Source organism: Carassius carassius, chromosome 37, assembly GCF_963082965.1.
Source record: "Carassius carassius chromosome 37, fCarCar2.1, whole genome shotgun sequence".
Lineage (NCBI taxonomy): Eukaryota > Metazoa > Chordata > Actinopteri > Cypriniformes > Cyprinidae > Carassius > Carassius carassius.
In genome coordinates, this window is record NC_081791.1 from 12,893,390 (window position 1) to 12,920,138 (window position 26,749).

A 26,749-nucleotide genomic window follows, 5' to 3' on the forward strand; every position below is an offset into this window, starting at 1 on the left:
TGTCATGTATTGTCATATCACAGTTTCTTTCCACTTTGTGTGAGTGTTTGCAATTTAATGTGAGAATTCATGTGTATATGTATATCACTTCATTTTTCTTTCTGCATTTGGATGGTTATTAATAATCACAGATTATTTGCTTTAAAGCTTCCAATCCTCCGCAGATCTCAATACATGTTAGTTTATTAAAAATGTTTTTTGTTAATTATTTTCAAAAGTTAGCAGACTCTCCCTGCATTGTGTCTGAGCATTCTAGCCTAGTGACAGGTTTTTCTCTATATCAACAGTTTTTACTGCATTTTTGGGGAGGATTAAGAAAAACATCCAAGTTTGATGTCAGTGTCAGCTAACAAATTTTGTTTAGAATCTACTTATGTAACCACAAAATGTCTTGTAACATGCATATCATTACTCTCCAATAACACTTTTTAGGGTAAGCTGGCAATGATAATATTTTTTTTATAAATGTTCTTCACATTCGGATATGGTTTAAAGACATTAGTACTGCATATTTTCCGTAAGTTGTTTGGTTAAATGTAAATAGCCTCCAACGAGATGAAAGTGATAAGCCATGCTTTTTTTCTTTCAGAGTGACTATTGAAATGTAAAATTGGTGGCATACTGACACATCAGTAGTTTAGTCTCTGTTAAGCAGGATTATACGACTGTGCCTAAAAGATTAGATCTCACAGATGTACCTTTGTTATAGAGGGTTTTTTTTCCTTTTTAAATTGTCATTCTAATGACGTGTTTACATCGTCACCTGGCACTTCAGTTTTGTCTCTGTATTGTCTAACAGTATCAGCACCGTAAGTGAAACCAGTCTTGTAGGTCTGGTCATGTTTTATAGTGTCTCAATATTTTTGTGTGGAATAATATTTTAATGCTAATATTAGTGTGTACAGTCATCACTACAACACATCACTCTTGACCTTCTGTAAAAGGGTCTATATTAAACAGCATGGTGAACAAAGCCTTCTCACTATTTCTGAAGTTTTTTCATCCTTTGTTACAAGTTTTGTTTCTATGCGTGTTCTAACGTGTGGAGCATTTTTTTTTTAAACGGAACATTTCGATTTAGATCCATTGGTATCACCAGGATGATTATTTATTTTTGTAATAATTTCAATCTTGAGGTTACATTCGTATATAAATTTTTCGAGACACTAACATTTACAGGATAATGACAGAGAATATTATCAAAGTTGAAACACCTAAAAACAAGTTCAAATCAATGAGAAATGAGTTGTTGCATTACAAATTCTGACCCAGGATTCCTTCTGGCAGAGTACAGCTGTCTTGGCATATAGATGTTCAATAAAAAAAAAAAAAAGAATTGTGCATAGTGGAAAGATTTTAAAAGTGGAGTGTCGAAGCTAATGCTTCTAAAAACGGAAGCTCAGGTTCAGTTTTTAACCCCTTGCCCCCCAGCCAAAATAAAACTTTTTCAGATAATGATACTAATAAAAATCAGATAATGATACTCAATAATGATGATGGATTATTATTATTATATAACATGTAATATGACAACAATTAAACAATAGCAACAAGGACCTGTAGGACAGAATCAAGAACTAGAAGGGAAAACGATAACAGCCAACAAGCGAAACAGAAAAAAGGTAGTTTTTACATGGTATAAATGAATATGATTGAGGAGGTTTGTCCTATCAGTGATAGACGACCCATGTGGTGGAAGGATCCAATGGGAAGGCTAGAGATTGTAGGCATTGTGGAAGGGGCTGTGTGTAGTCTCCTGTGTTCAGACCTCAGGAACAGAGTGATCCATGGATGACTTCAGCAGGCCGCTTGACATCCTGGAATATACAGATTAGGGCTGTCATGATCAGCAGATGACAACTGATTTACACATTCAATTATTGATGTCGTTTTGTTCATGTCAAACTGTAATCTTACATTTTAAGTGTAAATGTATTATCTATACATTTTAAGAAGTTATTTATTTGCACAGACTTTGAAATTGTACAATATTCCCTGTAATTAATGTAAAATATAATATATAATAATGCAAATCTCTGTTGTACATAATCTACTACATGCCTTCTGTCATCTGATTAATAGTTTATACTTATTTGTACAAGTAAAAGGCCTTTTAGTATCATTCTAAAACAGTCCACCTTCAGGTCCCGGTACATGCGTGTTCTTTACTGATTTTTACACAAACAAGAAAAACTTTTATATTGTTCGAAATATTTCAAGATTTCAACACTTACTGGACTAAAGCATCTTAAGTTTACTTACCGTAATCATTTTTTAGAAAAGATAATGAATCACATTTGATGCATCAGGCATTTGAGGATTGTTTGTTTGTGTATCTCATATTGAATCACGTTATGTTTTCCCCCATAATAAAAACTAGAAAGCTTTGACTTTAAACTAAGCTTTTAAATATCATTTTGCCAATGCAAATACAGAGTGACAAATGATATTTATATGCATTTTGTGAAAGTAGTCTGCTATATACTGTTATGAAGGTCTCACTGCTTTACACTACAAACTACCAGAATTGCATCTTTCTTTTTAGCCATAGAAATATCGGAATCTGCATTAAAGGGTCTTTTAAGGTATTTCCAACTCAAATGTGAGCTCAATATTCTCATATATTATACCATATGAAACGCCTGTATCAAATATGATACTCAAAAAAACTGTCTAACTATTACTTTTTAAGCTATACAGAGTTAATGCATTAATGGCACTTATGAGTATATAAGAAAGCTGGATCTCACTTTTTAACCATGTGTTCGTAGATAAACTTAGGCATGATGGTGATGGTCATGGCAGTGGGAGATGTAGTCAGGATGTCCTTAATCTGAGTGTCCTGTAGACATAAAACAAAACTATTTACTCCACAAATCTCAGATTTGTATTAACTGTCTTGTGGCTTTGACAGCAGATTTAAAGGCATATCCTGAAAACACTAGTGTGGCCCCTCTCACCTTGAGTCCAATGACGTTCTGGCCGTTGATCTCACAGATGTAGTGATCCGTGAGCAGACCGTTGCGGGCAGCAGAACCATCTTTCACTAGAGATGTGATGCGTCCGGATTTAAAGATGAAGCCCACGTGGCCAGAGCTGTCCTTATGCATTGTGATTGTGCGCTGGAATGGTCTGGAACATAAAATATATAAATATAAGATGAGCCTTTTTGTGAGCCCCATTTCTGTGTGATCAAGACACAGTACCTAACATTAAATGACAGTAGGGTCATTAAGTGATTCATGTCTCATGCCAAAATATAATGTTCTGTGGATATATTATTTAAAATGGCATTTAAAATGTTTAACCTACTGCTTGCAAGGGCCTTACAGTAACTGAACTCAACAAATACTACAACTATAATAAATAACCACCAGGAGGCAGCAAAGATCTACACATATTGTTATACATGTCACGATTCTGTCCAACTTGTCATGACAATATTTAGAATATTTTGTTCATGTGAGTTTATTATTATTATTATTATATTATAATTACTTTGTTTTATTATTAGTATTTATGTAAACATGATGTATTAATTAATCAAAAGTGGCAGTAAAAGTGACATTGTTACAAAAGATTTTAATTAAAAAATTCTCTCAACTTCCCATTCAAGTATCCTGAAAAGTCTTCAACATTGATAATAAAAAGAATTGTTTTTGAACAGAAAAATCAGCATATTAGAATGTTTTTTGAAGGATCATGTGACACTGAACACTCGAATCATGACGCTGAAAATTCAGATTTGCATTACTGGAATAAATTATATTTGAAAATATTTATATAAAATAGTTCATTTAAATTGTATCTATATTTCACATTATTACTATATTCTATCAGACTTGTCAAGTATGAGACAAAAAAATCTTACCAACCCCAAAACCTTTGAACAGTAGTGAATGTTAATACTGTATAGACAGAAGTGACTGACCTGTCACGGACAATGAGCTCGATGCGCTGTTCAGCTGCTGCCTTCAGAGCTTTGTGGGCCTTATCTGAGTTCCAGCCAGCAACGTTCTGCCCATTGATCTGCAGAACCTGATCTCCAAAACGCAGGCCACCCAACGCCGCTGGAGAGTTCGCCTGCACCAGCTGGACAAACACTCCCTACAGAAAGAGGAAATGACACACATGAAAGATAATAACACCTCAACCAAACATCAACTGCTGCTGATGAGAAGAACAGCACATCTGCTCAGAATGAGGGTGTGCTGCCCTAAAACAAATGACCAATTAACCTACATACCAATTACACACTCAAAACTATGAAACATGACACTAATCATGACACTGAGGAAGTGTTTAATGCAAAGAGCTTTACTCACATTATCGATATCTCTGAGTCGGAGTCCGACCTTTCCTTCCTGGTCTTTGCAGATGATGACCTCCCGAAGACCTGGGCGAATCTCTGCCCTTATGATACCCACGTCTGCACCAGTCACGGGCCGCACCATGCCACCCACAGAACTTGGCACTGCCACTTGCTGCCAAGCAAGAGATGTGTTTTATTTATTCTCATACGTGTGAGTGCATTGTTCACATATTATACAACATGAAAAGTTAACTGTGGCCCATGCAAATGGTCTAATGCACTACTTTCCCACCAGTGGGTACTCTAAAAGATTTAGATTTAACCTTGTCAAGGCTGTAAAGCAGTAGAAGATAACTAAGAAACACCTAAATAGTACAATAAAAGGTTCAATTTTAATGTTACTTAATGTATTAACTAGATATGTTAATATAGGTTCATGGTAATTTCTAAATATTTTAATAAATCTATTTATTGAATTTATTTGCATTTATGCCTTTATTATGTTAGGACAGTAGAAGCCGTGACAGGAAGTGATAAGAGGGGTGTAAAATTCAAATAAGTTGAACGTTAACAATAATATTTACACAACCGTTCAAAAGTTTGGGGTAAAAAGGGTTTATTTTTTATTAATACTTTTATTCAGCAATGACACATTAAATTGATCAAAAGTGACAGTAAAGACAATGTTACCACCATTGTAGCCTAAACATTTAACACAATTAGAGCTTTAAATTACCTTTTGGGAGTATTTTCACAGCAAATTTAGTTTGCGATGAAATAGATTAATCGCAGCACCCTGTTATTAATTATATATATATATATATATATATATATATATATATATATATATATATATATATATATATATATATATATATATATATATATATATATGTGTGTGTGTGTGTGTGTGTGTGTGTGTGTGTGTGTGTGTGTATATGTGTATATAAAAAAAAAAACATTCACTGTAACTGATACCAAATGTCTAATGTGAATAAATTACTGTAATAAAATAATATCTATTCTAAATTCTGGTGTTTTTTCGGTTTCTTTTTATGGCACAAAACAACATATTGGTAATAGATTGAGCTATAAGGTTTTTCACCCACAGTACAGATAAAGTAACTTTAACAATATTAATGATAATGCTGAACGATATCCAGTTTTAGTGAAAAGTTAATACATCTGTGGTTTTTGTTGATTAAGAGGTATTTGGGCCTTATTAATCCTTGATGCAAAAAGGGAGATGCTGGTCTAATGTTCAGTACTATGAACACAGAGTATCTTTTCAAGATGCTCTCTGAAAGCAGCCTACATTAGCATTACTCCAACACAGGCCTTATGGTGCATGAGTCATTCTGAGCTCTGCTTCCAGGAATGATGCTGAAAGGAATAAGACATCACCCTGTGCCCTCTTTTGAAATATTCAAAGAAAAATAACAACAACAACAACAAAAAAAACTCCCAAAAGCACAGATGCTAATGCACATACACAACCACCGCCGCCTCCTCTTTTTCAAATCTTACACAATTACTCTTGGCTGCTTTAACAGAAAAAAAAATATTGTACAAGGCAACGGTGACAGAGATGGAAAAACAGTCTGAGAGCAAACTAAACCAGGAAAGAGTTACAGCACTGCTAGAGAAACATTTGAGACTCTGAAATCTCATTGTTTGCATATATTAAATATTTCTTTACGAGTGCCTATACTTAGAGGGAACTGAACTCTTAAAATAAACAGGTGTGTTCAGTGACAATCACTCACATTGTTAGCCACTGGGACCAGCGCAAGGTTTCTCTGGACCTCATCGCTGTTCAGACTGAGGCCCATATAGTCACCCAGCTCCTCCAGATTGGGATACAGAGCTGGAGGGAGAGAAAGATTATCCATATGACATAAAGCTAATAGCTAACACAGTAGCATAATGAGGTAGTTCGTTAAAGTGTGTTTTATGACAGCATCAAGTGAAAAGAGAAGAACAGAGAAGAACAGAGAAGAACAGAGAACTGGGAAGAATAGAGAGTTCAAGTGTCGACACTCAGCCAGTCGCTGGTTTCAGATTCCGGCAATGAATGTTTCCATCCAGTAATCACTTCCTGAGTTGACTCATGACTACAATCCTCCCTTCTTTTCCTCCTGCTTTATCCAGCACTCAGATAGGAAAATGTCCGCCTATGAACCCGATGATGGTGGGAAAAACCCAGATATGCATTTATACAGCTACACATACACACACACACACACACACACACTGAAATATTGCACATATATGTGCCAAATTATAATTTTTCAAAAGTCTGGTTACTTCTATTTAGCATGGATCAAAAGTGACAGTAAATCAACATGTATAGTGTCACAAAAGACTTATATTTCAAATAAATGCTGTTCTTTTGAACTTTCTATTGTTTAAAGGGGTCATGAACTGAGAAATCAAAATTCCCTTGATCTTGTGACATAAGAGGTCACTGTACTATAAAAACAAAAAAAAAATAGGTTTGAGAACTCAAAACTTAGTCTAAAAACAGCTTATACTGAAGGCGGTCTCGCAAAACCACAGCTTGTGGATTGTTGTTCTCCAGTGTTCAGCAGAACTGGCCCGCCAGCAATAATATCTGGCCGGAGCCGGAGTCAGATTATAGGTGCATTCACGCCATATCAGAATTTCTGTAATTACGAGATTCCAACTTGTAAAAAGCATTAATGTCCTTGCAGAACTCGTAATTACAACTTGTGAACTGGGAGTTTCCTGAGAGCTAAGACTTGTACCGTGTGACCACTGCAGGCTCTGTTTAGGCATTGATAGTGTTGTCATAGAAAAGCATAGTAGAACGTTACATGCTCTCATCTCGAAATTATGGTAGTTACGATATGGCGTGAACGCAGCATATTTTGATAGCTGCTTGTTCTGTTATAGATCTGTTATGACAGTGACAATCACTTTGTCTTTAGTGATTTTGCCGACAGAGATTTTGCAGTAATGTTTAATTTTGAGATGATTTGAGAGCTTTTAATTTGAAAAGTTTAAAATAGTTACAGCTATAAAACAGCTACAACTTCATTGTAAAATTAAAATTAAAAGACGACGACAACTTTGTTGCAGATAAAACACACTGGCATTGCATTCACAAAACTAGGTAGGATGAACGCACAGTAGTCTTTCCATTCTTCTTCGTATGCCCTATTTTCACTATCAACTTTCCTCTTTAGACTCTTTGTTAGTGTCATTTCCTCTCACCAGCTAGCTTAAATGTTAACATCACTTTGTACACAACGTAATAGTGAACCTCCAGCATGCAAAACGATTTAAAACTATTTTAAATAGTTTAGTATGTGAGGATGCCAATAAATAACTGTGTGTAAAAGTAGGCTAAAGGCCCGTTCACACCAAGAACGATAACTATAAAGATAACGATAAAGATAACGATATTAGCATCCACACCAGCGAACGATATTGTCTGTGTATTCTAAGCGGACGCGCGTCTGCTGCTTTAAATTCTCGAGCTCATTACAGCAGGACTGATTCTGATTGGCTGGCAATATTTTTATCGTTCATTAGAAAAAAAATAATAATTCTGAAAGTGATTCCAACAATATTGTTTCTCTTTGCCTTTATCGTTATAGTTGTGGTGTGGACTCCGCTATTCTCTAATATTGAGAACGATTGTTATCTTTATCTTTATAGTTATCATACTTGGTGTGAACGGGCCTTAAGTCAAATAATTATTACAATAAATTAGCGTTTCAAATGAGACAAATTTATTATTCACAATATGAAAAGAGAAAGAAATAAAACATAGTTCCTTAATAGCATGACTCAAACATGCCATTAATGGGCTTATTCATGTCCTCTTATTTTTTGACTCATTTTTATCCATTCTGCATCTCCCACATGTGTGTTTTAGCAAGGGGGCCTGTGTTGCAAGTTGGTGAAGATACTTGCCAGGTTATGTGTCACTACTCCGCTTTATTAATTTATCCAGTGTAAAACCTGGACACTGCGACACAAATGTGGCTTTTTGTTAATGACTGTCCTACTACAGGATTTAACAGAGTAACAGCTCACTACAAAAGACACTGTAGCGGTCTGTTACAGGCAATTCTAGCATTTTTCATTAATTATTATTTCTTTAATTATCCTTTGACTATATATAGTACATATGTTCTGGCCCGCCATGTAGTGGTGGAATTAATTTTTTGGCCCAATGCCAGACTTGACGACCCCTGTTCTGCTCTATGGCTTAGTTCACACTGCAGGCAAATGTGGCCCAAAGCTGTTTTTTTTTTTTTTTGCTCACATGTGACTCAGATCAGTTTTTGATGTGATGTTTTTAATACTGATTTGTGCCACTTCAATATGTGATACTAAATCCGATCCATGTCCGATCTTTTTCAATGCAACTGCAGGGTGAACAGGTCATGTTGGATTTCATGCGGTTTCTACGTCACTCTAGATCGACATTCGTCATAATTCAACGCTGATGGGACACTTCATAGATTTTACATACCCAAAGTTATCAAGACAGTAGCGAAAGGTAATCAGTGGACGTGTGATGTGTCAGAACTCATATGTTTCAACACTCTGCTTTCTTTTGTCACATCCTTGTCTTGAATTTTTTCATACCACCTGTGCATAATTTAGCTGGCTTCTGCAGCAGATCACACCATAAATAAACACATAATCGCTTACTTTATATCCTCCTTGTTTACTTCCATATAACGATGCGCTGTGGAAGGTTTGCCAAATCCACATGTTCCTACATTAAATTGTAATAATATTCCATTATATTACTGTTTTACTGTAGTTTTGATTGAAATAAACACTGCTTTGGTAATCATAGACTTATCTTCTATAAATATGCGAAACATTCAAAAAATAGTGGGTTACAATATACACACACACTCACAAATACATATCGTCCCCTGGAATGATCTCTTTTTGTCAAAATTGAGTTTTAATTCTATTGACCAATGCTTTGAGGCTATAATAATAGAAACATTGTTTCAGTACAAGTTACAGTACTATATGAACCACCACCTAAAAAAATTATTTTTTTAACAATCTAGTTAAAAAAAAGTGTATTGAGAGGCAGCACACAGGGACACAATAAGAGCACACCGGTGGAAGGCAGTACTGCCTGGATAAGAGGGCCTCAACTTGTGTGCTTGTTTTACACTGAGATTAAAAAAACTAAGTATGGAAGGTTGTTGAATTGCACCCAGATTCCCTAAGGCATGTCTTCATTTCCTGTTTGACAATGGCACAAAACATTGGCAAGCCTTTCATCTCTATAAAAACAGCTCTAACTCGGCACTTCAGAAATGAAAGAGAGAATTGCATGATAAGGTAGACAGAAGCAAGACAGACAGGCAGAGGCTAGGACTCACTTGAGCTTGGCATCCCCTGTGTGGCAGGCTGTGGCTGGTAGACCCCCTGAGTGATGGCTGGGGTGCTGGAGTTGGAACTGGCAAACTGGGATTGTGCCTAGAGGAGCAAACCACATGTGAACATCCACTGAACTTCAATAACAGTTCTTTTAAAACACCAACTTATCTTCAGTGTTATCCTAAAATAAAACGCATGAGAAATGAAATAATATTGGATGAGAAACAAACTAGAAATGTTGCAAGCAAGAAAAGCTTAACCAACATAAGCATTTAAAACTGAAAAATAATTCAAAACCATTTAGTTTTTTTTTTTAAACAAACAAAAACTAATTAAAAATTACAAAAAATATATGATATAAAACAAATTAACTAAAAAAGAAAATATAAAAAGGAAGCAAGCTATTGATAAATGCTATGGCTGCACAAATATTAATATTTTAATCAGGACCATGATTTCTGCTTCTCTTAAATATTTAAGCATAATCTGTGATATTTGTGATATATCCAAACATGAATCTTCTTAACTATATTTTTTTGCGATTGTGGCTGCTGAATAAATGCACTTAAGCAAAATCTGTGCTACAACACATGTGCTGTAGAGAAAACGTTTATGATAAATGTATTTAAACTTGAAACTAGATAACGTACAATAAACCATGCATATGAGTTGACTTTTTCTTAATTTGTGATTATGTAAAAGCACAATAACTGTAAAAAGAAATTTCCCAAATGAAAGATTAATAATCATGATAAAAAAAAAATTAGCAAAATAATAGCAATGTGTTTAAATATTATCTTGCAGCCCTAAGATACTATAACAGTATATAAGTAAAACACTGCTCAGTGCTTACCCTAATGACCTTGTCCACTTTAAGGTCCTCTAGGGAGGGATACAATGACATCCTGGAAAAAAACACAACAGTTGCAGCATGAAAATGGAGAAAACAAGTTACTGTGCAGCTCAAAGTGTTGAAATACAGAAAATAATACTTTGAGCAAGATCATATAGAGCCATATTGACTTAGTTTGTTTTTCAGCTGACTGGCAACCACATGACTCACATGGGAATTGAAACCTATACTAATTAGACGGGACAGATGAGGGAGTGTATTAGGAGCACACAGAAGACAACTCAGGAACAAAAACATGGTGCATTTATCAGGCTGCTCCATCATGAATGACACCTTCATGAATTTGATTCTCTCAAACACCCCCATCACACACACACTTAGGATGCGTCACAGTTCTCCAGGCATTAGCTCTGTGGTGGCGGGCCATCTGTGTCTTCTGCACAGTCATCCTCACTGATGTAACTAAAATACATCTATAAAACACCAGAAATTATAATAACTCCTACAATAACCGTAGGCATTCTTCAATCCGTGCGATTTAGAGCTGAGGACAGTAGCAACTGGGGGAAGTCGTGGCCTAATGGTTAGAGAGTCGGACTCCCAATCGAAAGGTTGTGAGTTCGAGTCCCGGGCCGGCAGGAATTGTGGGTGGGGGGAGTGCATGTACAGTTCTCTCTCCACCTTCAATACCACGACTGAGGTGCCCTTGAGCAAGGCATCGAACCCCCAACTGCTCCCCGGGCGCCGCAGCATAAATGGCTGCCCACTGCTCCGGGTGTATGCTCACAGTGTGTGTGTGTGTTCACTGCTCTGTGTGTGTGTGCATTTCGGATGGGTTAAATGCAGAGCACAAATTCTGAGTATGGGTCACCATACTTGGCTGAATGTCACGTCACTGATTATACATTATAATTACAACAACATACATGCATCGATACATCATAGATACAAAGGACACGCTTCAGAGATGCTGAACACTCAGGACATTTACAACATTGCCTTACGTGTAATGTTAACAACCCCAATTGATATTATACAATGAAAATCAGATAATAGAGACTAAAGTCATCATTAACAAAATGTTCAGGGCAGGAAATGAGCACCAACTCCACATTTAACTAATAACATCCCACCAGAAATCATTTCTACAGAGCCAAAGCTCTAACGATTTCAAATCCAAACAAAATAAAACATTAAACACTGCCTGACTGTGCTCTTCATCTTACAGTGGAAGAGCAATGAGAAGTTAAGTGCTTTCCTGGGAACACATCCATTACTGGAAAGGGGAAGGGAAAGGGAGAGGCGGACTGAGTAAGCCAAAGAAGTACAAAGAAATTAAAGGACTTAAAGACAGAAAGGAAGACAAGCAATGGAAAATATGAGAGAAGTATAGGTTACTAGAGGAAAGACCAACAAGAGCTATAACACAAGCATGTGACTGATTGATGCTGGCATTAGTCACAATCATATGACTGTGATCACATGACGTATTGTGCATTTTAGCCAATAAGCCACTGCCTGTAGATCACTGTAAACCTCACGACAAACAGAAACTAACACCAGATTCAGGAAATTACAGAAACCCTGCTCAACAAGAAATGCATCATGAAACCTTAAACATGTAACGAAACATGACGGCATCACAAATACAAAAGACAAGCCTGTAAACAAATACACTGCCCTACAGGAGATACAGACAGGCGTAAGTCTTCAAAATACTCATTTCTAGCAAGAAACATCAAGGAGACACGGCTGAATGATGGCAAATGAGAGAAACGGCACATCGCCTCACTTCCCTGAAGAGACATCCCACGTACTAATAGAGATATAGTTAGTAGATCACTGGATAGGAACTACACTCAAATGAGAAACAGGAACTATGAGGTGAGAATCGGCCTGATTGGAACACAGCCAGCGACTGAAACTGAACAAACAGCCTGGAGACTTATTCAAGTCTTTAATGCATGTAGGAACATACAGGTTTACAACCAGATAAAAGGTGAGCTCTGGAGCTGCTTATTGTATAACATCAGATTTAAGACTAAAGCACTACATGCACCTACACGTTCAAATATCACACAAATCTGTGAAACGCTCACAGACAGACATGACCATAGCAGAGGAAAAGAAAGAAAACTCTCGCCCACATCCTCATGAATATACTCCCACACCGATGCACACAGAACAGGACATGCATACTGCCTTTTGACAACACACACACACACACACAGACAGACACAGATGACGTTTCAACGGCAATGTCAAAAACAAACACTAAATATATCTGACAGGCTCTTTCCACACAAACACTCATTTTTCTCATCGGATACAAATGTCTCTGTGACACTAAAGGGCCATTATTTCCTGTCAAGAGCACTCCAATAAAGTAGAGATGTCTCCAAATAGTGGACAAATGGAGACAGTGAGTAATCTTCTCGCAGACATGTGTGCCTCTATTGTATCTAGTTCAGCTACTCGCTTGAAATTAAGTGAATCGACTGGGCACAAAGTGTGTCATAAATAAAGCAGAATGACTGGGAATCTCATCGCTGAGGCTCTAAGTCATCTGATGTTAACACCTGTTATCAGTGACATTTTCATTAAAGGCGCAATGAAGTAGTTACAGATTTTTTTATCTTCGATATTACGATGTACGTACATCCCAGAGAAACAAATGATCGAAACAGAACAAATTGAAGGGCTGGGTTGATTGGACAGATCTGCTGGCAGTCGAAGTTTATGTGAACGAAATGATCTGAGGAGTCCGGCATAAATTATGAAATATGCATTGATGATTTACAATAAGATCAATAACAAACACTTAAAAATTATAAAGGCTAAGTTATAATTTCATGCCAACTTGAACAAAAACTGAAACATTTAATAATTTAAACAAATATAAAATAATTAAGAAACAGAAACTATCCTACATTTTCATGACTACATTTCTACATAATAAAGTGAACACAAATCTTTTGAGTTTTAGATACATAAACTAAACTGAAAACAAATGAAGGAATTATAAATATACTGTAAACTAAAACAACCCTATCTTTTTCTAAACCTTAGTGTAATCATAATAAATTACACACAACTAATGCAGGAAAAAGCAGACCAGGCAGCAGAATGATTTCACACTGCCTAAATCTGGTTCACATGTCATATTTGACTAAATATGGTCTACTTTCAGTGGAAATGCAGAAAAAAATCTTTAGTGCAAACTCAAGTTAGGGACAAAGCCATTAGATAAACCCTGTCCGGTTGAGTGGGTGAGGGGCCTTTGGTAATGTTCAGGCAGACTGAATGAGTGCTGAGCATAATAAACGACTCTCCCATGGCAACAGTCTGTAACTCTATTGACTGAGTCCAGCAAAGGACCCATGTGGAAATACCCTATCCATAGCTTTTGGTCAAATATAACGCCACTGTCATTAAATAAATTATTTAAACATGTTATTGTGACGACTACAAGCCCTTTCTCAATCTCCTCGTGACACAAAACGTCAACAATGAAATTATGTAGATTTTTTCTAGGCAGCTGACTGATGTCATCATATGGGAAAGTCCCTTCAACCAAAACAAAATTAGGTTATAGCCTTTATTCAGGATCACTCATCTACGCCTTTGTTTGTTCGTTTATTTTTCGCTATTCATTCATCAATAATTCAGTTCCTTCCATCATGTACTGACTGAACATACAGGAATAATCGAAAGTAAAAACCTGCTTCTCAAGAAACAAAACAGGACCAGGTTTTAAATCAGTGACACATTTTGGGATTAATGCCGTTTAATACGTCAAATACGACACGGATAAAGCTGTTAAATGTTACGTGTCCAATATCTAAATCGGCGTCGTCATGTGATTCACTGCCGAACAATCCATGTCTACATGAACACTTTATTTTCTTAAAATTCGATAAAAGCACGCACCTGTCATCAGTTTAAAAACTAAACTGAGGTTTTATCCACGGTCACCTTAAACTAAGCATAATTAAGACGATATAAAAGCAGTCTGACTGATACAGACTGTTTTTGTTGTGTTTAGCTCTCAAGCTAGTCACGGCAACTCCGTTAGCAACCGCACGATCATGCTAATTACACGAATGAAGTTATATTTCTTTCTCCTAAAAATAATGACCAGGTGATAAGATACAAAATATCCTTTAAAACAAAAATACAATAAAAGTAACTGAATGGAGAGCGAAGTAACGTTAAACACGAGCACGTCTTTGTTCTTCGTGTGTTTTAGCAGCAGCAGTCTGTTTTAAGTTTAGCTTCGGTTAGCCAGCGAGTCTCACATACCTGACGGAATAAAATCACTTTGACTATAATTAAAATAACAACATTAACATTAAACAGTGTCGCTCTTAACTTACCTTTCTGCGTTCTAACGACTGACTTCTCGAGAAATGGGGTAAATGTGATGGAAGCAATGTAAACACGCTGAGGACAGTAAACGGGACTCTTCTCGTGCTTTAGGTTGCGCAGTGGAGTGAACAGAAGGGGAGGTGATCGAGAGAGAGTACGTGCATATTTCTTTGGTTAGTAGCTCAGTTCACTTCCTGCTACATCATTCATGTGGTAGGCTGGGCTGAAACTTCTATTTATACTTTTATTACTCATTAACTTAAGCACAGTAACTCTGACTGCCAAAAACTATGATGGTAACAATAGGACTCCAGAGTCCAGTTATTGTCAATACTGTAAAATCACTGGACTGATCTGGGATCAGTTATTTTTTCTTGATGGCTGTGCTGGAATACCAAGTTATCAGTTCTACCAATATATCAAATTTACTTCAGTAACTACATTAAACGACTACAGTCATTTGTTTGTTTTGGTTTTATTCTGATTTATGTGTTATAGCTATGAGAGGTTCTGTAATGAGTGAATTGCTGAACCATAAATGAATTGCAGCCCTACATTTGGATCTCACTCTAAATCTGCTTCCATGAAATTTGAAGGTAAATGTATCCTGCTCTTCAGTTTTCGTTTATTATATTAGAAGTACCAACAATAGAACATATAGGAGTACTAGTGGACATAAAACAATGAAGGTACTAATCTGAAATGTCACAAAGAAGCAACATTTTACAAAACATGTAAAAGCACTCCATGGCACATTTGAATTGTTTTAATGTCTTTAAGACATAACAGAAATATGTAGTGCATTACAGTAATATTAAAGCCATATATTCGATGCTTGATTTATGTAATCAGAGAAATTGCCAGCACCCACTCAAGTATTTAAGTATCTACAGGTTGCTATTAAATTAAAATGATTTCCATGTCAATACAAAAGAGCACTGTCACTGTATCTGCATTCAGTTCACATCACTTGTCTAGGCAGCGCAATCTACATTAACATCCATGAATAGCTGCAAATAATTTAGCATCAAAATGTATACATGAATGGCAAGTAGTGTATGTCACACTATGTGTTTCAGACATCTCTGTCCATCACAAATTCTCAATAACAGAAAGTGCCCATCAATTATAGATACTAATTAGCAAGTTAATGGTTTTATGAGACAATGAACAGTGAAAGATGATCACAAAATCTTTAAGCCCTAAGAATGGCATGCATCCATTGCAGTGCCTAATGCGCCACATACTCAACTACACAACCTAGGCAAACACAGAACAGAGTAAACACATTTAAAACATTTCAAAATAGCTGCATGGTAATAAAATACAGCAAAAACAAATTTTGCTCACCAAACTGACAGAAATAACTGTTATCACTCCATACTTCATTATTTGTATTAATCAGCCTGGTCTAACATAAAGTTTGATTTCAGGTAATATGATGGCACTTTTTCAGTTTATATGGTCACTTTGTAAATATACAAAACCAGCGGTATTCTGGCAGGTGTCAAACACACTAGGAGGCACAAGGATTGTTCCAAGATTTTGCTTTTTTGTACTACTTAAAACCAGCGAACCTGTTCGAACCTTACAATTCAATACTGAATGATAATAACATACTTATGTTAAAAAGCATTTAATGTAATTTATGCAGTTATTAAATCTAAAGCATGGCAATGCAATAAATATGCAAATGTTTATATTCAAAACATAAGATATTAAAGATATATTATTTTTTTCTTTTTTTGGATTACTATTCAGGGATAAAGTCGCTGATTCTTTAACAAGTTTGTACTTGGTCTCAAGCCAACAACAATCACAGTGTAAGAAAAAAAGAAGAGAAGAGAAGAGAAGAGAAGAGAAGAGAAGAGAAGAGAAGAGAAGAGAAGAGAAGAGAAGAGAAGAGAAGAGAAGAGAAGAGAAGAGAAGAGAAGTCTAAAGGGTTCCTTTAAGGGTTCAAGTTCAGGATTAAGAACAATGCAAGGTTTTTGGTGATATTGTATCAGACAGGAAGAGGTTGGATATAAATTAAAGGAGCTAAAGAATTATTTCTGATGTAATGTGACTAAAGCAAAATATAAAATGTTGGAGAACTCTGATCAAATAAAGCACAGATCTTTACATAATGTGCCCAAAACTGTGGGATGGGATGCTGAATAAAGCTGGTTCTGAGAAGAATGACTAAAATATGGCCTGACAATTGATTTAACCAAATTTCTAATGTTAAGACTAAACCTTTTGACACATGAAACATTTATAATATAGTCAAAAATTAACAAAAGGCATTGTTAATGCATTAAATCACTCCAAACTGAGAAGCTCCACATCGAAGATGAGGGTCGCATTTGGGGGAATAATCCCAGGATGGCCTTTATTACCGTAGGCAAAATCAGGTGAACAGGTCAGCTTTGCACGTTGGCCCACACTCATCTAGAAGTCACACAAAATATCAGGATGAATTATGTGATTGATTTTCTTTCATTGAAATATCAATCCTACGTGGACTGGATTTGGTAGTGCTTCATTCTTATTTTAACTCAAAAAGTGTTACATATGATTTTCTGAGTGGACAAAACACCATCACATACCTGCGCAATACCCTCCTCCCAGCCACGGATCACTTCCTGTTTACCAATCTTGAACCTAAATGGCTTGTCACGGTCACGGGAAGAGTCGAACTTCCGTCCATCTGTCAGAGAGCCTGAAGATTTAAGAGGAAAAGGAAAGAAGGCCAGAATAACAGGAAATGGGGTTAGAGCATCAGATAGTGGGCTACTTTATTATTGTTCTGCTCTATCAGGGAGATTTTCTGTCAGTAAATTATCAGGGTATGAGACATGTACCTCTTTCAAGAACATGGCAAAAATACAGTAACATATGAACATGAACACAGGCAGAAAAGAGTCACTGATCCAATCATCAACACAAAGAATGAATCACTTACATTCAGTATGTTTATACTGTACATAGTAATTCTCTTTAACAAGAATAGTTCTTTCTGACCTGTTGCTATGACTCAATAGGAGTATAAACCAAGTTCTTTGCTTTCCTGAGTCCAATTCCTTCAGTATTTACTTTCTCCCTGCTCTACATACCTTTTCATACATTTGTGGTGTTTCTTGGTTCGTTTGTTACTTTTTCAGTTTTTATTTTACATTTATTTGCTTCAATAAATAAAAAAAAATCATAGGGGAAAAAGGTTTTGTTAAAATCTCAGTAAATAATTTTAGGAGAGAGAGAGAAGGAGAGAGTCAAACATGAAAATCAGAAACAAGAAAGATGCTGAAAAAATGCAACAAGGCGAAAAAGAAAATCGAGTAAGCACAATTAGCATGTAATGCAAAGTTCATAATGAAAGAACTGTGGGCTTTTTTGGCACAATGTTGAATATCAATGCTGCATAAAGTACAAACAGTGTATGCAAGATGGCAGGCAGTTTGTCAACTGTATAATGATTCAACTGAGTATGAAAACGTTCCATTAAGTTACCCATTTAATCATTAAATAATATACTTGGTGGAATATGATTTATTGGTTAATTTGAACGATTAAAAGCTAATCACAACATCCCAGGAGTCGACTCAGTCCAGACAGTGATAATCCATCTATTCGACGCCACCAGCCTCGCTATCCAACAAAGACTGAATCCCACGAGTGTCTGTAAAATCTGTTCAGTCTCAGCTGTCAGATGAGGATCATGTCTGCGGACAAATGCCAGTGCGTGCAAACAACACACAATAATGCATAACGACTTTGTTTCCCTCTGTATATTGTACTGTACTGTATCTTTACAGCATTCCCACTCTTCATATATATGTCATATTAACACGGATTGTTTGGAAATATGCATTTATCTTTTTTCTCTAAATTAAGTCAGTAATTATACATTTCCATACACAAAAATCCATATTCGTTCACAAAACATCAGTACACCCACCAAAAGAACATCTGAAATTCAACTCACCAACATAATGCACCACACACGTCTGTCCTTTTTTGGGGAAAGTCCTCCCTGCAAAAACAGCGCGAGGACAAACAGGGAGCAGGAGACAGAGCAATAATCTAATGCTGTTAAACGCACGCAATTTATAACAAATAATACGCTACTTTACGTGATAGATAGCTGGATTATTAGTGTGATTTTACCATCTCCGGGGGTTATGGACTCGATCTCCACTCCCATGTTGTCCCGCTCGTGTTTTGTATGTTTGTGAAGAGCCCTGCTGCACACTGTCTCGCTCGCTCACAGCTGTTTGCAGGCGGAGAGGAGCGATGCTGTCGGGTCACATGACCGCGGAGAGAAAGCGGGGAGAGGGTCTAACGGCAGAGCACTAATCTAACATAAACACTGCTCATGACAAATGTGACCCGTCTCCTTTGTTGTGCCCAGTGAGTGAAAAATACAATTAGCCTACTGTTTTAAAAAGCAAATAACTACTTTTAAATCCTATTTTGTAAGTACAAAAAAGAAAAGACAGATGTATCCCCCAGCCTCAAGCTCATTGTAAAGTACCCATTACATAACATGCTCTCAGCACCCATTTCAACTGTAAAGTTAGTGTTCTAATGTGGGTCCTGACTGGCACTGTTCCCAACTCCCGCAAGATAAATAAGCAACCGCTGCTTCAAAAAACAAGCCCAAAACAAGCCCAATGTTTTTTTTATGATTTATTATAATCAATATTATTAATTATCAATTATTTATTGCAAATAAATTAGCCTGCAACATATTAAACCGAGACCACTCTTTTATCTGAAAAGCAAAAGCAGATGTTATTTTACAAAAATCGGGAAAAAATTGTAACAAAGTGAGAACAAAACTGTGGATTGGAGAGATTGAAAAGGAGAAACACACAAGGACTTCAAAGGGGAGCTGTAACATAGTCACATATTTAAACTACTAAAATATAGTCTATTCGAACCAAATGTATACATTATTAGGATAGGACTACTTGTTTTTTTATTATTATTATTTTTATTGCAGCCCGTGGTAATTAATAAATTACAAAAACGTTGTTAAAAAAAGTCATCCCACTCTATCATCGCTTGGATTACAGCGTCACGTTTCTTCTTTTTGAACGTGATTTTTCTCCAATGAGATGGAGCAGCAAATATTAACTGTGAGCAGACAGTGTCAATCAATGCATTGGAGCAGTGGTTTTCAACCACTAGTGGGTCGCGATGGTATTGCAGGTGGGCCGCCAATTACTATTCAAGATTCAAGATTTTTTTATTCATCACATACATAATTATATAGAGCATATATAACCAGCAGTGAAATGTGAGTCAGGTCCGCTCCATGGAAAGTGCAATTATTAAATAATACAACACAGATTAAAATATACATAAATATGGCTATGAAAGAATGAAATAAAACTAAACAATAAAAATATAAGAATAAAATATAAAAAAAATATGTATACTGTAGAATTGAATATAGTAATAATGTGCATGAAAGTAGTCTTAAATATTAAGATACCCAGGGATGTACAAGAGGCAATGTGCATATGTGCATTATACTGTAGTCTTAAATATTAAGATACCCAGGGATGTACAAGAGGCAATGTGCATATGTGCATTACACTGTAGTCTTAAATATTAAGACACACATAACTTATTAAAATCATTTCATATATGTAATTAAATAAGAAAAAAAATGAAATTGTTTAAATATTAAATATTAAACTGTAACTATGCTTCCACTATTCGAGCTCGCTGATTGGTTTAAGAATAAACCGCCAGAACAACAGCAGATGTGCCAAGTGTGGTGCCAGCCCAAGTTATTTTCTGTTCATTGCCAGGTCATTCAATAAAGACAGTTAACAATCTACGTTCTGAGTACTAAGTTATTAACCCAAAAATAGCGGGGTTTAACATTTTTTATTACTTTTGTCTTCTTCTTCTTTTTTGCAGTGGGCCGCGCAAACATATGTGTTTGGTTGTGTGGGCCGCGAGTTGAAAGAAAGTTGGAAACCATTGGAGAATAGGACATACATAAAGAAACGAAGTTGCTTATCAGATTTCCCTAACAAGCAACCTTTTTTTTATAATCCCAAAAAACCACAACCAAATCTCGCAACTTTACAAAAAAATAAAAATAATTAATAAATAATAAGAAAAAACAAATTCGCGTAAAATACGCGAACTTAGCAACTCTGCTGACTGAAGTAGCACGGATCCACCTGCACGAACAGCATGTCAAGTCACCCAACACAGAGAATGTCTAATAGGAAGAGAATTGGCACTCTCTGCTTACTTCCGGGTTCTGGATTGGTTGCAGTAACACGTCTCTATCCATGCGGGAGCGCTCGCGAGCGAGTGCAGAATGAATGGAGGTCTATGGCGAAATACCCCTCAAAACCCACTTTTCTCAGGATATAATTTTTTGTCTAGTAATTTAAATGTTGTATTCGAAAGGGGGGGCTAAGATAATACACTCAGCTGAAAATTGCATTTTTAAGTTCACTTATCTGCTCTAAAAAAGCGTTCAAAAATGTGATGACGTCACATATTTGCACACTGCCAGAGGGTCTGCTTTACGGCAATTTCTTTATTTCTTTATTTCTTCTTTATTTCTAATATATGCTATGATCATTGAAATGTTTTTGAGCGGGATATTGACTGGATTATTTAAGGTTGTCATACCATAACCTTACCATGTATATAAACACATTGAACACAAGAATAGAAAAAACACTCAAATTACATTTATTCCCATGTACTTTTTACAATACATTTATAACGATATGAAAATAAAATTGCCCGCAGCAAAATATAAATACAGTACACAAAAATTAACTTCGACAGAAAGTCCTCCTTAAGATAATGTCAGACATTCCAGAGCCCGTCTACATTAGACATTCTCTGGACATTCTCAGACGGGCTCGAGCTCTTCTGATTCTGCTTTAGCTTCAGGTGCCATCAAGCGGGGTCTGTGGTCGTAATCAGTCGCAAGTCCGTCACTGACCAATCAGCATTCATTAGCAGAATGCTAGCTTGTTCCGGCCAACAACGGCCCCACCTGTAAGAAATCGAAAGGACATAAGTACTGGTTCATTCAACTTTCGACCTATAACCTATGTTGAACTTGCAAAGCCTACAATAAAATCTGAGATTTCTCAACGGCAATCGGGTGAAAGAGACACATTTAGCCGTATAGCCCCATTGACTCCCATTCAGTCTGCACTCGCTCGCGATCACCCCCAGTGGAATTCTAATGGAACTGCAACCAAAATCAATACAATGGGGCTGAATAGGGAGTGCCAAGGCTCTCCGTAGACGGGCTCTGCCCAACACATGTTAAACTGCCACACGGGGGCGCTATGCACAACAGAAGATCATGCACATGCACGCATTTACACTTTTACTTCATTATCGTCATTACCACTGTGGAATAAAAGTGCTGTTACAAACACTTTGACTAGTGTTTATGCTTTCAGCATTATAATACTATCTCCCAGCTTAATTTTTAAAATTGCTCACAGAACTAAATTTCCCATTCATTTTCTCCCATTGACTTTCGGAAAAATCCGTATCTAAAGAGTTTTAGAGCATGTGTGAGGATAACCAGCTACGGCTGAACTCATAAGCATATACATAATATCCAAAATAAAAGTCAAAGGTACAAGACTGTGTACATATTTTCATTTCGAGCGCAGGAACTACTCATCCCATAAACCACCGCGCCTCACTGAATTCGACTGAAGCATAGATTAGTGTTTTATATATCTATCATGATAGAAAAAACCTTTGTTTAGCATGCATATAGAATGTTTAGAACAGAAAGAAATGAGCACAACAATGAAACAAGGTATTATCAGTTTAATTCCAAAACCAGACAAAGACCCCTTGATCATTGACAACTGGAGACCAATAACATTATTAAACATTGATTATAACATTTTAGCCTTAGTTTGTGCTATTAGATTAAAGAGTGGTTTAAATAAGATAATTTGAGAATCTCAAACTGGTTTTATGGCGAAACGCCATATTAGTTCAAATATTAGGCTTATATTGGACCTGTTAGATTATAACCAATTTGTTAATTCAGATGCACTCATTTTATTTCTTGACTTTTATAAGGCGTTTGACACAATTGGTCACCAATTTTTATTACAGAGTTTACATGCATTTGGTTTTGGAAATAAATTCATTCAGACCGTTAAAATGTTTTACAAAGGTATTAATAGTTCCGTTATATTACAAAACAATACTTCTAGAAGATTCTCCATCAACAGAGGAGTGAGGCAGGGTTGAGAAATAAAAATATCACAATTGGCTGATGATACAACTTTATTTCTAAAAGATAAGGCTTAAATTAAGAATGCAATCAAATTAGTTCAAACTTTTTCTGATGCCTCAGGTCTCCAGTTAAATATTACAAAGTGTGAAATTCTTCCAGTACATGATTCTTCTGAACATTCAATGTTTAACATTCCAGTGAAAGAATACGTTAAATATTTAGGAATTTATATATCTAAAAATTGGACATTTAGACAGCATCTTAATTTTAATAACAAGATTAAGAAAACAAAAATGATTTTTGACAATTGGTTAAGAAGGGATTTATCTATTTTAGGCAGAATCTTATTAACAAAAGTAGAAGGTTTATCCAGATTCATTTTTCCTGGGCTGTCTTTATTTGTTCAAGATTCTACTGGTAAAGAAATTAATAGGTTATTAGTTAATTTTTGCTGGAAAAATAAGCACCACCATCTTAAAACAAACGTATTAGTTGGAAAGAAATCGGAAGGAGGTTTTGAAATGCTGGATTATGTAGATATGAACAATACTTTTAAGATTAATTGGATCAAAAGGTGTGTTATTGATACTGAATTTGGTCTTTTATTCCACATAATATTTTTAAGAAGGTCGGCAGTCTTAAATTTCTGTTAACTTGCAATTTTGTACCATCTAAATTACCTATAAAACTGTCTAAATTCCATGAGCAAGCACTCTTGGCCTGGAAATTGTGCTTTGTGCATAATGTTTCTCCTCGCAGAATGAAAATATGGAACAACGATTTGATTACAGTTAAAGGAAAGAGTTTATTTTTTGAGAAATGGTTGGATCACAGGTTAATGTATTTAAGTGATTTATTTGATTCATCTTTAAAAATTCACTCTTATGATTCTTTTTTGTCCAAATTCAACTTTCCTATAAAATTTAAAGAATTTTCTGTAGTAACCAAGGCTATTCCCTCTGGGCCTATTAATTTAATGTGCAGCCACCTGTCTTATTATAAAGTTGAAAATAAAGATTATGATCTCCTTATAAATGGTAAATATATTTTTGATAAAAAATTTACTAACAAAGATATAAGACAAGTATTTAATGAACAAAAGAGAGTTACTCCAAGAGGGAAATTTTACTGGAATTGCATTTTAAGAGATTTAAGAGATTTAATTGGAGGAAAGCATGGTCCTTACAAATTTTGTATTTCTAACAAAGTAAGAGAAATTCACCTGAAGATCTAAATATATCCAACTAATATGTGGCTTTCTAATTTTATAGATATTGGGAAAGAATGTTCCTTTTGTAACAACTGTGAGGAATCTTTAAATCATCTGTTTGTTGATTGCCAGAGTGTAAAGTCATTTTGGAAAGATTGTTTTTTTACTTTTTCAGTTAAAACTAATCTAATGATAACACTGAATGTGAAAGAAATTATTTGCTACTTTAAGAATGATGATAAAAATATTCACAATTTTGTTAATTTTATCATCCTGAATGGCAAATTTTTCATTCATAAATGTAGATTGTCAAAATCTCCTCCTTTATACAAGGTTTTCTCTAACGAACTCACTCTATTAATGAAGTCTCTTAAAATTGTAAAAAAAAAAATTCAAAAGCTATGTCTATTGTAAGATATTATGAATCTGTATTTGGCGTCTTGTGAATGTCTCCTTTTATTTATTTTTATTTATTTATAATTTTTTTAAATCATCTTTGGAGTTTCTGTTTTTGATGCCTGTTTGTTTCTGTAATTTTTTCCTTTTACATATTTTCAATAAAAATAATTTTTAAAAACCTGACTGCAATCACCGCTCAGTCGTCAACACATGTCGTTGCCATTACACAAATGTTCAGTAAATGCAAAAAAAAGGTATGCCTAGGCTAAATATTGTTTTGATAGTGGCATTATAAAATGCTTGATATGACTCATACCATATGAAGTGCTACGGTAGCCTAGCTAAAGTGGACGATAATGCTAACTAACGTTACCAACCTCCCTGCAAAACTCTCATGGCAGCCAAGGAGATCATGATTGCACTGGTAAGTCTACCGTGCAAAAACGCAACACGGGTTTTTATTTTTTTATTAATGATCTTCAGTCTTCACGGACCTTCGCAGGGTTTAACCAGACGGGTACAAGCTCCACCAATCAGATGCATCACTGTGGGATTGTTCAGGATTGTGGTGGGTAATGAAGGTTAGTGCCCCATGAACCTTTAGCGTTTATATGAGCATATACTATCGCTTAGTACAGCCGTAGCTGGTTTTAAGTCTACCATGTATGGTTACGTTTTTATGGCTTATACCCCAACTGTCAATGCAGAATTTGTATTGAATTTTTACTTCCGGCACCGGCTGTGGGCGGGACTGTAATGCTGTATACACGCAAATCATGCGCACAACATGCAAAACAGTAACGCATCTCTTGCGAAAGCAAACACTTTCTTCGAAACCATTTGAACTTTTACAAAACAAGGTATTTGCATATTAACTGTATTAACACATACAAAAAGATACAGACATGCCAAACTAGACAAATGTTAAACACTATTGTATCTTTTGATTGTTCCAATGTGAACTGGAGTGGAAAGGAGTTTGTCATAGCACTCACATGTACATGTACAAAAATACACAATTGTTGAGCTTTGCAGTTCTTGAACTAAACTTACTTGAAAAAGTCTTGGCTAACTAGAGCTGCTTTACGGCAGAATTTGATACTGAAAGGTGACTTGGATACGTTTTAAGTATATTTAAAAAGTAAACATTTGCAAAAACTTTGCTTTAATATTTATTCCTGTTACATTTGTGTGTGCTACATAGAGATTTATGTGTAGTATTTGCAAAAAGTGTTTTATTAAATTGAAAACCCAGTCAAAGGCCGAGAATTAACTTATTAGTCGTATTAACGTATGGTTTTGCAGATTTGGTGTATGGTTGTGGTGTTTAAAAAAAAGTGATTTTTAAAAAGCACCTTTTTTGCAAAATAAACACAAGAACAGATCATGTAAATAAATAAAGCATTTTTGCAGACTTGGTAGGACATTGCAGGAGATCTTGGAAAATACTAACTTTAGCCTGATTGCACTGAACTTCCCACTGCAATCGCCTTCCAAAGCCACGCCCCCTGAACGCACAACCAGGGAACCGCTGGGCTACATCATGTGTCATTAACCAGTGAGAAAACATTAAAAGTAGTACAATATCAGGAAGGAAGATTGGGTTGTTGATGTTTTTGCCTGCCATTCTCAATCTGTCTGCACAGCGTGCATGAATGCGCTAATGTAGTATTCTGTCTGCGTGTCCCGGGTGCGCAGAGGTATGATAATTCATAAATTGACAGGCAGGTAAGAAAGCCAATTAAAACACTCGGACCGAGCGTTTTGATTGGACGAACATTTCTTGGTCCTATGCCTTCCACAGAATTAATAAATACAGATTAATATATTTAGATCACTTAAGTTAATGGTTGCTATTGGGATGAGAAGAGACTCGACCAGCAGAACAAAAAATGTTTCTTAGGATAATCAACTATTGCAACTTTTAGTAGCCTACAACCTTTAAACCCTCTCCACTTGGAAATGCATTTAGCTGAATAC

General features: G+C 35.8%; 2 protein-coding genes across 2 annotated transcripts; both read right to left on the reverse strand.

Annotated features, from left to right (window-relative positions):
• Positions 1–1,483: 1,483 nt before the first annotated feature.
• On the reverse strand, positions 1,484–15,079 carry LOC132118042 (syntenin-1-like). Its single transcript, XM_059527523.1, has 9 exons — positions 14,927–15,079; positions 10,551–10,602; positions 9,700–9,796; positions 6,079–6,179; positions 4,326–4,484; positions 3,932–4,107; positions 2,961–3,132; positions 2,751–2,842; positions 1,484–1,817 (listed from the first exon to the last, which is right to left on the reverse strand). Exons 2-9 carry the CDS (start codon positions 10,599–10,601, stop codon positions 1,763–1,765), a joined length of 903 nt encoding a protein of 300 aa, XP_059383506.1. The 5' UTR covers position 10,602; positions 14,927–15,079; the 3' UTR covers positions 1,484–1,762.
• A 1,773-nt stretch (positions 15,080–16,852) lies between these two features.
• Positions 16,853–19,248, reverse strand: LOC132118032 (peptidyl-prolyl cis-trans isomerase FKBP1A-like). The gene is made up of 4 exons (XM_059527506.1): positions 19,065–19,248; positions 18,883–18,930; positions 17,507–17,619; positions 16,853–17,348 (listed from the first exon to the last, which is right to left on the reverse strand). The coding sequence occupies exons 1-4, from the start codon at positions 19,099–19,101 to the stop codon at positions 17,220–17,222; spliced, it is 327 nt and encodes a 108-aa protein (XP_059383489.1). The 5' UTR covers positions 19,102–19,248; the 3' UTR covers positions 16,853–17,219.
• Between the last annotated feature and the right edge of the window lie 7,501 nt (positions 19,249–26,749).

What these genes read in the sequence shown, in the direction of transcription:
- LOC132118042 (XM_059527523.1), bottom strand. Translation starts at nt 10,601, where the DNA reads ATGTCATTGTATCCCTCCCTAGAGGACCTTAAAGTGGACAAGGTCATT. An exon ending in GACTCAGAGATATCGATAAT is followed by an intron (nt 4,108 to 4,325) that starts GTGAGTAAAGCT and finishes CTCTTTCTGTAG; the next exon opens with GGAGTGTTTGTCCAGCTGGT. An exon ending in AGAACGTCATTGGACTCAAG is followed by an intron (nt 2,843 to 2,960) that starts GTGAGAGGGGCC and finishes TTATGTCTACAG; the next exon opens with GACACTCAGATTAAGGACAT.
- LOC132118032 (XM_059527506.1), bottom strand. Translation starts at nt 19,101, where the DNA reads ATGGGAGTGGAGATCGAGTCCATAACCCCCGGAGATG. An exon ending in GTGTGTGGTGCATTATGTTG is followed by an intron (nt 17,620 to 18,882) that starts GTGAGTTGAATT and finishes TTAAATCTTCAG; the next exon opens with GCTCTCTGACAGATGGACGG. An exon ending in GGGAGGAGGGTATTGCGCAG is followed by an intron (nt 17,349 to 17,506) that starts GTATGTGATGGT and finishes TGTGACTTCTAG; the next exon opens with ATGAGTGTGGGCCAACGTGC.